Consider the following 12,437-nt stretch of genomic DNA (forward strand, 5'->3'; position numbering starts at 1 on the left):
AGTGAGGCACCAGCTCTGAGTACCATCTTCAAGGGGGGGGCAAAAATGGCAGCTCTTACTGATGATCCAGTCACTACAGCTGCCCAGGGCAGAAAATTTTCCAGTTTATTATAATGCATGAATAGGAAGCAGCTGAATTAAGGTTGAAAAGGCAAATTTCATTCTTATTTTTCCCAACTTTTAAAGTATTCAACTTAAAAAAGTTTTTTAAACATGTTTCTCATGTATCCCCTTACAGATAGTAATAGCAGTAAATGTCTTATTTTGGAAAGTGGACTGTGTAAGGCTATAACATTTTGGAACAGTCCATTGTTTAAAGCTGAATTTAACATGGCAGAGAGCCGAAGCAAAAAAAGCAACGATTCAAAAACCATGCCCAATTAGTGAAAACAAAATTCATACAAGCTTTTCTTCTTTTTTATTTAGAAAGAAAAAAACAAAACTAATGTTTTTGTCTAGCAATCACTGACATGTATGGAGTGGTATCTTTTCTGAAAACAAATAGGTACTGACTGCTTTTATAATCCCATCAAAATAAGCTTCTTCCTTTGGCCATAAGTACAAAGCCTACTGCTTGTTTGAGGCCATGTCTGTTTAAGGCAGTCACTGGACTTCAGACTTAGTAGAAGATGAAGCTTCAAAGACATCATCTTCAATAGTTTCTTCTATTGGTTTCATTTTTGCTGAAGTTCTCATGTAGGGAGATGCTCGGCCTGCAGCAATTTCAAAGAAAAGAGAAAGTTAAATTGAAATGCAGATACTGTTTTTATATATATGTGATAAAACAAATCTGGCAGGTCTGATGATCTGCCTAAACATAAAAAAATCTAAAGTAACACCAGCTGTACCAGGAACTGGGTATTTTCTCAGGGAAATTTAATGCATTTGACTTTGGTACTCAGTCTTCTAGATGTGAAGCACCAAAAGGAGATATGAATCATTATCACCTTTAAGGACCAAAAGTTTCAATCTATACTTAGGGAAAACTCCCTTTGAGTTTAATACAAGTCTTGCCTGACTAAGACATAAGATTGGGTTCTTGGCAGTACTGTAGCATTCAGTAATTTGCCTGAAAAAATAATGGTTGGGTTGAAGGAATAAATCCCAAAACAGTATTGGATCTATTACCAGCAGTCATAACAAAATTCTTGAATTCACTGGGAGAGATCTCAGCTGGAGTAAATGGTCATAGCTTCACTTCTTAAAAGATCATGAGATAAAATACACTAAACGGTAGGATGACATTCAGTAGCTAAACAACCGCAATAAAAAGACAAGGGGCATTAACAACTTTGGCTCTATAGCCAATAACTGAAATGATTTCAGTGTTCCAAGAGTCTTCTGACAAAGCAACAATTCATAATGCTTTTTAAAACGGAGCACACAAAACTCTTAAAACAGAATACACAATCAGACGTATCCAATTGTTTTGTCCAGAAAAACAAAACAAAACTTCAAGATTTCACCTATATGAGCATTTATTGTACAGTGACATTTTCACCCTGGAGATTTAATCAAAAAATTCCCTTTAAAATTAGTCACCTAGGGCTATTCCCGTGATCTGTTCAGAAAATTGTGTTTAGCTCCCTGTCTTCTTTGGATTCCCCCTCTAAAAGTTTAGCCCTGTGCTCACAACTGGTGCAGGCCTCAGGATAGTACAAGTATATAAACAGCTTGCATATGATGACTGAAAACAGTAAGAAAATCTTTTAGAGATGAAAATACAATCCTAAAAGAAAATTGGCAAGCAGCACACAGTCATGACAGCCAGAGGCCATCTCAGTATATGTTGAGAATAAAAACATTTATCTTCAAAAATCCTTGCAGTTGTAACATATGGTTAGAAGTGACATTCTTGGTATAGAAATTACTTCAACCGATCACGTAGGCAATAAAACTCAATTACTTTTACTACCATATCACCAGTGAGCTCTTGTCATGGTCCTGAACTCCCTGGTGCTACGTATTGTACAAAGAACAAAGAAGTATTCTCTCCTCCCAAGGAGCTTGCATTCCACGTATAATGTTTTTGTAATACAGTGTTCAGATTTACAGTTACACTCGTGCAAACACTGATAGGTATTAATTAGTGGTTTTAGTGCATTAAATATTACACATTTTTATGCAAATGTTTATGATTTTAACAGTATTTACAAACTACTTAATTAGCTGTCATGCAGAGATCATTATGTATTTTATTAAACATGAGGCTTATTAAAGGCTGCTTTCATATTCTTAGTTTAACAGGTAAAGTTTTGGGGTGCAGTTTAGTCCACGTAGATTTCTAAATCCAAAATCTGTGGATATGGTAGTGGATTAGATATCCAAATGCCTAAACAGCAGATGCAAACTGTATGTATAAAAATGGCCACCTGATAATTTAGGCTGAGAGTTTCCATTTCTTTTCTTTTTTTTTTTAACTGCTTATATAAGAATAGATTATCCAAGATAATGCTCCATTGTTTCAGCTAGATGAACAAATTCCTTAGGGGGATCACCACCATGTTAAGGAAATTACTGATAATTCTAGGGCTAATATGAGCAAAGACTGAGATGCTTTACCTTAGAAACGTGGAGGCACAAGCCTGCAGAACAGGGTTCGGAATCTGTCTTAATACTGTAAAATTGTTTGGCCCCAGTGAACGTCTTTGCTTTCTCCAAACACTGGAAAATCTCCAGGGCATGCTCTTAGCCTTTGTTAGCCAGATGTGCAAGAGCCTTGGCTCAGCCCTGAACCTGGGCCTCCCATACACTAGTCTCTTGCACTGTCTCCAGGTCCTAAAGTTCAAATGCCTATTAAAAAGGCATTTCCTGTGAAACCCTATCCCGCTTTTTAACCACATTCTGGGTACTGCATATAAAAGCGCACACACTATGGTAACACCAATGAAAGCATTACCAAAAATAAATCCTTCTACATTCTGTTTTAGTTTAGAAAGTTGCAAATACAGAATTCAGAGAAATGAGCAAAGTGCTTGAATTAATTAAACTGGATACGAAACAATGGAGACTACAGCACCCTGCATAATAATTATTTTTAACCATCAACATGCTTATTTTATAGTACTAAACACATTAAAAGACAAAATTAGCTGAAATTGCATGTCTGCTCCAACCCAATTTTTTTGTACTTATATTTTGAAAAAAAGAAACATTAAATATTCCTTCACTAGTAAGTTGTGCGTAGATGGATCATATAGTTCAAGACCAAGCATGAACGCGTCATGAACAAACCCCACTTTAATACCTTTTTGAGGATGTTGAGTTAATATATGATCTTATCAACAGAAAGCATCATGCTGCATACGACCCACTCCACAAGCATTATAGAACTCTCGTTGGTTATTTCCTTAACATAAGAGCAAACAGTTAGGGTTTATTTTAGTTAATTAAATTCATAACACAGTTCTATTAATAAGTAGTTATATTATTATTAAGTAGTTCTAGTAATAAGTATCTTTTCCTCCTTTCTGTTAAAACACTAGGAAAACACCCATAAACACATTTTTTTAGAAATTAATTGAAGAATTTGTATTTTGGAATACCACAGGAAAGCTATAACCTAAAGAAAAATACATTTAACTCCATGAAAAGAAGAAATTTCAATTTTTGTGAGTATAAAGTACTTGGGAGAGTAGGATTTTTCTACATTGTAATAATCAAATATAATACAAATCTTTGTACTGGGAAGCTTTAGCCCACACAAGAACTTGTCACATAATAATGAGTTATAATTTATGCAGAGCCTTATTCAAAGAAACTCTCTTTTATTGCTGTCTCCTAAGGCAGAAGATATTTTTCCTGCTCTGCTTCTCCATATATTCTGGGTTTTGTTTTGTTTTTGTGTTTTACTAAGAAAACATGCTTCAGACTGAAAGGAACTGAAAATATTGGTGAAGTATACCTTAACATGCACGTCCAATGGAGTAAAAAAACAAAACCAACACTTACTGATTACACTTCACACACAGAATCTGCTATATGGCTATTTAAAATGTAACAGTGGGAAGCTGAATGGCCACAATTTTGCTCATGTTGTTTTTGAAACCTGCAGATTCAACTGTGGTTCTCTATCAAACTAGCCTTCAGGCAGTGCTAATTTCCAACAGTGGAACTGTCTCATAAGAACACATTATTTAGGAGTAACAGATTGCACAACTACTCCAGGCAAAGAGTTTAATTCCCTGGAAGCACTGCAGATCAATGAAACAACTAATCCCCTTCTATCACTCTGGGAAGCTCAGGCACCATGTTAATCAATAAGCAAAAAAGAATTGTTGGAAGAAATTATATTGAATAGCAGTAGTACAATAGATAAGAGGGCTTTACCGAGTAGTGTTATACACTAGTTCACCTTATATAGAATAATACAATTATTTCTGAAATAGATGACCATTTAGATTGGTCTAAGCATTTTGCAGTTAGTTCTGCAAGAGAATTTTGGTTTTAGCTAACTGCTAACCTTCTCCCAACTGCCCAAATACAATCATGCAATTTGTTTCTTAAACTGGAGAAGTAGTGACACAAGAGAGAATTCAGACATTACTGTAGGTCAGTGCCAACATTCAGATCTTTCTAGAAGATATATAAAAAGGGTTATAAAGAAAAATAAATCTGACTTGCAACTAATACCAAAGGGTGCCTATACATGAGCAGTGACTGCTCTGACATGCTGTAATTCCCATGTGTCAGAGCAAACTCGATTAAATAGAGTCTGCTGGAACATGGCAATTACTGGGCTTCAGCAGCCTCCTGTGTCTAGTGTGTCAGTACTCCCATGCTTCAAAATGGTGGTGGGGGAGCTTTATCTAAAGCTCATTGAACACGCCAGGAAGAACTGGGGCAGTGCTGGTCACACAGCAGCACTGGTGGTGGGGCTACAGCAAAATTTGGGGTGGCTGCAGCCCCCTCCATAGCCCCCATGCTGAGCCCAGTCTCCACTAAGAAAAGCCCAGTGCAGCCCCAACTCCAGCCCACCTGCCCTGCCCAAATCCGAGGGCACATGCTCCCCCTTCTCAGGGTGCAAGGAGCAGCAGGAGACGCCCCGCCACCCCAATGAGCCACGGCTTCATCCCGTCCTGCCCTGCCCCGGCTGGGCAGTGCCTGCATCTGCCCCCTACCTTAACATGGGGGGTGTTGATCTGCCCCCCCGGCTCTTTCCCTCCCCCCTCCCCTTTCACAATGGACTTATAAGCTGCACGCAACTCTCCACACTGCTGGGTTCTGCTCTTTGCTGCCTGCGTGCTTGCATTGGGCTGATTTCCAATATAGCCAAATTGCTTTATATCAGTACTGATCCGATATTGGACCAATGTATGTATTATCATCACTGTCTCATAAACTGGTATTAGATATCTCAAAACTTTATTACAGCCTTGTGGTGTCAGTAGCTACCATTCAAAAATCAATATGCACCACCTCTAACTTTCCTATAGCTTGATCAAAAAGCTGCTTAACAAAAAAAAAGTGATACACAAAGCGCTCCTGTTCCGCTTGCACTGAAGTCAATAGGAACTCTGCAATTGTTAGAGAAGCTGCACACAAAATGTGTATCTCTTGTTTTGGAGACTCACGAAGAGAAGATGCAGAGGAAGTCCCACGAAGAAACTGCTGCAAACCATCCTCACTGTCACTTGAGCTAGCCATACTGTTTCTCATCTGCATCACAGAGAGCTGAGAGCAAAGACTTGGCTGCCGATCCATTTTCTTTGATGTCTGAATTAAAAAGAAAGAAAAAAGTTTAACATATACAAAATGCATTTTAAAGTAAGAAACAAATTAAAGCAACTCCTACTTCTTTACTAAACTCACTGGATTCAAGTATGGTTGTGAAAGTCGGAGGTGTGCTGCAGCAATGGCTTTCATACAAAATACATTTAAATATAAATGATTTAAATCAACATTTATAATTGTGATTTAAATCAGCAAGCAAAAGACCTTGATTTAAGTTAGTGATTTTTATGATTAACTAAGGTTACAAACTGGCCCTTATTTTCCTAAATACAGATTAAATGCACCACATAAACACCTTTCTTTCTTGATCTCAGGATCTTCTACTTGCTTCTGCTTAAATATTAAATATTTCTTAAATATTACAGTATATATCTCAATATGTGTTAGGTGCATGTATAAGACAGCAATTAACGGCATTTATGACTCACTTCTATTACATTTTTAGTGTTTCATATTAATAATTGTTTCTCATAAAATGGATAATGTATCATCAATTTCCCCACAAGTAATGAAGATACTTTCAAGAGCTAATGCAAATTTATAAATGTACATTTGACAATGCATCTCATCCAGATTGACATGTAAACTACCAAAATGAAGGGAAATTCTTTGACTGATGTCTTGGATTACCTTGCCTAAGAAGGGCTTGTGTTTTAAGATCTGATTTTGAAAAAGAGAATCTAAAAAAAAATTCTAACATTTAACTTCAAGTATTTTTGTAAACATAACAGACATAGGTATGTTGAAATCAACAGGGATTAGGTCCCTAAATTACTTTGCATAACTGGACCTAGGAGTGTAATCAGGTAGCTCTTGCTAGCTCTGATGCAGCAGGGGGCAGTATTGGCACTGCTACATTGCTACAAAATGCTGCAAAATTGTTCCTCAAACTATTCTTGCTAGTCTATATTGAGGCAAAACAGAAAAAACACTGCTGCTAACATTTGCAGAGGGAAACCCATTGTACAGTATCAGTAGCTGGTTTTCATTTTGGACTATTTCCCATTAAGTTCACAACTTTGATCACAGCAATTGTAATATGACCAATTTAGGAGATATTTTCTTTTATGAACAACCTGATGAAAAGGACTTTCTCATCTAATAAATCAGAGTGGATTAAAAATATGAAATCAGATCTGAAAAGACTAACCAACACTGTCACTCAACCTACTAATAATTGGAATATTTACGCAGTAGAAGACAAATGCTACTTAAGTAAATTGTTTATTGAAACTCTGCAGTGACTACATAAACACAAATCACCATAAACCATGTAAGGAGATGGAATGTAAGCCAAACAAGATTATGAATGTCTGAATTTACACTAGAAACTAAACGGTCGGATCCCACAAAGATTGGTCTTCCAGACGTGTTGTAGCTGAAATGACAATTGGTCTTACTAGTCACTTGAAAGGACTTTGGGTGCTTCAGTTTAAGACACAGGCAGACAAGGCTCTTTGGGGAAATGTAATATCTTTTATTAGACCAACTAAAAAAATTGTTCTTTGCAAGCTTTTAGGCACAAACACGCTTTTTCAAGCACAGGGTGTCTGCTGATGTTTTGTGTTCTCCTGGATGGAATAAAAGCCAATAATAAAAATGCAGGTCTGTGAAAATGCAAGTGCATGTCAGTGAGAATCAGAGGCCATGGGAGACAATAGATGTGTGACACGTGTGGAGGAAGCAGGGAATGTTGACCTGGTGATAGAAGGTAGCTGGTCAAATGTAGAGAGGTTACCTGGGGTTAAAGTTCAAGACAGTGATTCAAAAACAAACAAACAAACAAACAAACAAACAAAAACAACCTGGGCAGATATTGTTTAAATTTAGAAAGTACCTAAACTTGCTAGGCGCCTAGCGCCCACCTAAACCTGATCTGAATCCAGCAGGTAAGTGGCCCAGCCTCTACGTCCCTTGGGAAACCTGATCTGGTAAGTATGCTCAGAACATGCCTATCACACAGTATTGGGTTCTGGCCAAAACACAGCAGTCCTGGCCAGTCTGGCTAGTGACAAAAGTTACACATAGACCGTTTTAAGCGATTAGAAACTGGTTAAAACCTGTAACAGAGCGGAAGCTCAGTGCACATAAACCAGTTTCAAAAATGGCCAAAACCAGTTTGAGATAAACCTGGTTGAATGTAGCATCAGACTTAACTGATTTGGGTCAAATCGGTTTATGGAACTTCTGTCCCAGACTCCTTCCTGGTTTCAGTTAAATTAGAGTCCCCCAGCATCCCAGCATGCTCCGCAGCCCTGGCTGGGGCTGTGCTCTCTGCTCCAGGGGAGGAGGGCTAGGCCTGCCCCACTGCTCCCTAGCTGGAGCACAGGGGGCCCCCAAGGTGAAAGGGGCAGGGAAGAGGTTTATTCCCCCCTCCCTCCCCTGTCCCACCATCACACCTCAGCCAGGGTCCGACAGGCAGCAGTCCCTGCCGGGCATTCCTCCACTTGCTGCTCCAGTGCAGGGGTGTGGCCAGTCCCGGCAGCAGCTTCAAGAGAAAACTGGCCAGAGGGGTTAATTCTCCCCTCCCTGTCCCACCGGCATGAACCTGAGCCAGGGTCTGCCTGGTGCTCCCCCCTCATCGCTGCAGAAGGGGTGGGCCAGCCAGCATGGCCCCCTGAGGCAAAGGGGGCAGGGAGGGCGTTTATTCCCCCTCTGCTCCTGGGGCACCACAGCCAGGGTCTGCCAGTCCTGATGGCTGCCTCCGCCATTTGCTCCCTGAGTGGGGTAAGCGGTGGAATAAGCTCCTTCCCAGGGGGCGGGGAACCCCCTCTCTGCCTCCTTCACCTAAGGGGGCCATGCCAGCTGTCCTCTGGCCATGCCTCCATGCCCACCCCTGCTCCTCGAGTGGCGAATGAACCTCCTGGGGCAGCAGCACCTATCATGGTTCCCCAGGAGTGCAAGCCTCTTTCTGGTGGGGGGGCTGCACTGCAGGTGGGAGCAGGGTGGGCAGACTGCACAGGGCAAGCAGCAGCACTGGGGCTCAGAGCGGTGGCCATAGCCCCCCCCAGTCACTGCTACTTGCCCTGTGGCCTGCGGTAGCTCTGCCCGCCCCACTCCTGCCCACAGTGCAGTCTCTCTGCTGGAAAGAGGCTTGCAGTCCTAGGAAACAACGACAGGGAATGCTGATCCATGAGGGTCACTCCCCACTCGCCACTCCAGTGGCAGGGGTAGGGGCATGTCCAGAGGCTGGCCAGCATGGCTACCTTAGGTGAAGGAGGCAGGGAGGGAATTATTTTCCCCCTCCCTTGTGCCTGGCAGAGGGGGTAGGGAAGGAGCTTATTTTGCCACTCACCCTGCCCTTAGTGATTGACTAAGGCGGCAGTTGGGGCTGGCAGACCCTGGCTACAGTCCCGATGAGACTGAAGGGGGAAAAAAACTCCCTCCCTGTCCCCATTGCCTCAGGGGGTCATGCCCCCGGCCCTACAACAGTGAGGGGGAAGCACCAGGTGGTACCTGGCTCGGGTCCATGCCAGTGGGACAGGGAGAGGGGAGAATTAAACCCCTCCCTGGCCAGTTCACTTGAGGTTACTGCCAGGGCTGGCCATGCCCTCCCCCACCCCCAGCACAGCTTCCCTGCAGCCAAGGCCATGCTTTAGCTAGCACCCTCTGGCTTCTGGCCTGACCCACTGCAGGCATGTGCCTGCATTTTCACTTAACTCGGGGATGTCTGGTCACTTACAAATTAGTTCAATGTAAGCAGGTTAGACAAACCTGCAAAAGGTTGAATCAATTTGGGCTCTGGCTTTTTGAATGTCTGTCCCTAGCCTCTCACTCAAAAGCATAAGAGGAGAGAATAGTGACGGTGCCTACCTTTTATGTAACAATTTACACCACCCAGGAAGTGGGAGAATTTAAACCCTCATTTTCCACCTTCCAGGAGAGTTCCCTAACCAGTAGGACATATGCTAGGCTGGGTGTAGATACCTACCATCTTCACCATCTAACGCGTGTGTGTCCATTCATTTGGCTCCTTAGGCTAGATCTGGACAATAGTGCTTCTTGTGAGCCAGATGATCTATTTTCAGTGGCAGGACAACAGCTTACCTGCACATCTCTGGAAACCAGGAGGTGAATGTTTCTGCCTTCTCCCCCTTTTTCCCTTATTACTGATTTTAGTTGCCAATGATGACCAAAGACCCCAGATTCAGCGGCTGGCTAAGGGGTGAGGTGAGCAGTGGTGGCATTCACCCTCTGGGTTCAGAAGCCATGCCAGTCACCCCTACAGACTACAATTTAGCCCATTGCAGGTACATACAGCCCACAGCCTGCTGGTTTGGCAGCCCTGAGCCAATATAACAAAAATTCTGTGCTGTGGCACTCAAAAAATGTACATTTTGGGGGGGCAGAAGGGGGTGTTCGGGTGTTCATGTGAGGATGTATGCATGAATTTCATATCTAAATGAGCAACCTTAGGAAAAGAAAGATGCTATAAGATAGGCCACAATCTAACTCAGAGGTGCTTTTGGCCTCACAGGCCAGATGAGTGGCAGAGGGCCAGTGTGTGAGCCTTGTTGAGTCCTGTGTGCCAGCACTGGATCCTGGAACCAGGTGCCACTCCCTCCTACCCCCACACATAAGGACTGGACTCTGGGGGGCCCCCTCTGGGTGCTGCCCCCCTCTGGGCCCCCTACACTTGGATTGGACCCTGAGCCTCAGCACTGCTCCTGCGTGCTGGGACTGGGGCCCAGGATGCAGGGCCCATCACCCTCCCCACCTGGCTCTACATACTGGGATTGGGCACCTGATCTGGCATGCAGGGCCCAAAACTTTGAGAAGCCTGGATGATAACGGCACTGCAGGCTAGATCTGGCTGTTGGGCTGGGACTTGACCATTCCTGGTCTAAGTTAACAATATAGTAAGTGTTAGAAAACAAAAGTCCAGCAACTTACCTTATCATTTAATGTTGGGTCATTTAATGAATAGAGTTTGTTTGTAATGTCTTTACCAATAAGGTATCTGAATATTTCAAACAGAAATGGTTCAGCTTCCAAAAAATAAGTCAACCTTTCTCTGGACCAGCACAGGAACTTGCAGTTATCATCAGCAACAATGGTGACCTTAAAAAAAAAAAAAAAAAAAGCACGTGTACTCAATTAGCATCATGACACTGTTTGAAAACATGTTATACTGGCCATGTCTACACATGCACTTAACTGCAGAGTAGACAAATTAGCCCCACAGTAAAGCGCCACTGTCTACATGTGTGACAGTATTAGGCTACAGTAAACTAATTAACGCCACAGTAAATTAGTACTGTCAGAGACTGTACCATCTTATGTTGGGGCAATTTACTGCAATTAAATGCATGTGTAGATGATGACCATGGGTGCAAACTGCACCCAGTAAGCCCAGCCAGCCAGGGGCCAGACTCTTACCTGTCGCCTAGCCACAAGGCTTGGCACTTTCAGCGCTCTCATGTCCCAGCCAGCTCCTTTGCCACTGCCACCCAGAGCCTGGAGCTGACCCCACTGTGTCTTCTGCCAGCTTGGTCCTGCTCCACCTCAGCTCAAATTGCTGCTGTCCTGGGCACATGGGTAAGTGCTGCACCAGGAAATAGTTGACTCCAGATCAAACTGCTCCAGAGTGTACTGCTTCACATTAATTGCACATATGGCACCTACTGTATTTTATTTGGTTTTTCCATAAAAACAATAATTAAAACAATAACTGGCTTTTTATATCCCTTACTTACAAGTACCTCCAAGCCTTAAATTTGTTTAGGTTTTTTTTGTTTCATTTAATTATTTAGGGACACAGGAAGGGTTTTCAGTTGAAACTTTTTTTAAAAGAAAAATTTAAGAAGATTTTCACAAGGATAATAAGGATATAAATGGCTCATAAGGCCATCCCTGCAAACACATTTATAAATCGCTTTACTTATATAAATAGCTCTATAGGTATATCTACTCATATTGTTTCTTAAAATAGGAACAATTGGTAGTTTTCAAAACTGATATAATAAGAGAGATTTTAAAAGTTTTGAAATCTCATACAAATTATTATAGCCTGATTTTGCCTGACTTCCTATAACTCAGGACTTTATAAACATAGTCTTCTAAAGAATCAGTTTGATCCATCAACAATAGCACTGCTTAGGAGCTTTGGGATAAATCTGCATCCTCTTTTCAGAAACACCATTAGAAATATATAAAGTCTTGAACAATTCTGTCATATTGGTCAGCAGAGGGCAGTGGCACACAAATCAGCATAGTATAGGTTAGTGTCACATATTTCAATGGAATATTTGACAGACACATGCATCTATTTAAAGAAGGAATGTTGTGGCTACTTAATTTGTATATAATATTTGCAAATCTTTTATCTCAAAAAAGAGATTTAAAGTTCAGGGGGTTAACAATGCTATGACATACTCTACAGAGATTTTAATCATTTTAATAATATTTTTAAGGGCTCACACTTGAGAAGAATACAGGCATTCCTTGGATTTATGATACAAATGGTTCCTGAAAACAGCGTCTTAAGTCATAACATTGGAACTTGGAACTCATTTTTCCCCATAGGAAACATTGTTATAAATGGCAGATTGGTTCCTGAATCAAGGCCTGATACCCTATTTTCACCAAAAATAACCCAGAATTTTATAGTCAATCAATTACAGATGAATAATATAGCTACATTAATGTATCTATATTGCAAATTGCAATTGTATTGATTTGGAAGGACTTCTTTGAGGTGACTT

At 41.5% G+C, this 12,437-nt stretch overlaps 1 protein-coding gene across 3 annotated transcripts in view; it reads right to left on the bottom strand.

Moving 5' to 3' along the window:
* Positions 1-402: 402 nt before the first annotated feature.
* BVES (blood vessel epicardial substance) overlaps positions 403-12,437 on the bottom strand; it is an 80,922-nt gene continuing 68,887 nt past the window's right edge. For 2 of the 3 annotated variants that reach the window (XM_019537819.1, XM_019537817.1), the window contains 3 exons: positions 10,627-10,794; positions 5,574-5,715; positions 403-713 (listed from right to left, as the gene is read on the bottom strand). In XM_019537819.1, the coding sequence (XP_019393364.1) occupies positions 604-713; positions 5,574-5,715; positions 10,627-10,794 (420 nt within the window). In that variant the 3' untranslated portion in view covers positions 403-603. Of the gene's footprint in view, positions 714-3,247; positions 3,350-5,573; positions 5,716-10,626; positions 10,795-12,437 lie in introns of all 3 variants that reach the window. The other variant, XM_019537816.1, reaches the window with a different exon arrangement.

This window comes from Crocodylus porosus, unplaced genomic scaffold, assembly GCF_001723895.1.
Source record: "Crocodylus porosus isolate Cpor-Errol unplaced genomic scaffold, CroPor_comp1, whole genome shotgun sequence".
Classification (NCBI taxonomy): domain Eukaryota; kingdom Metazoa; phylum Chordata; order Crocodylia; family Crocodylidae; genus Crocodylus; species Crocodylus porosus.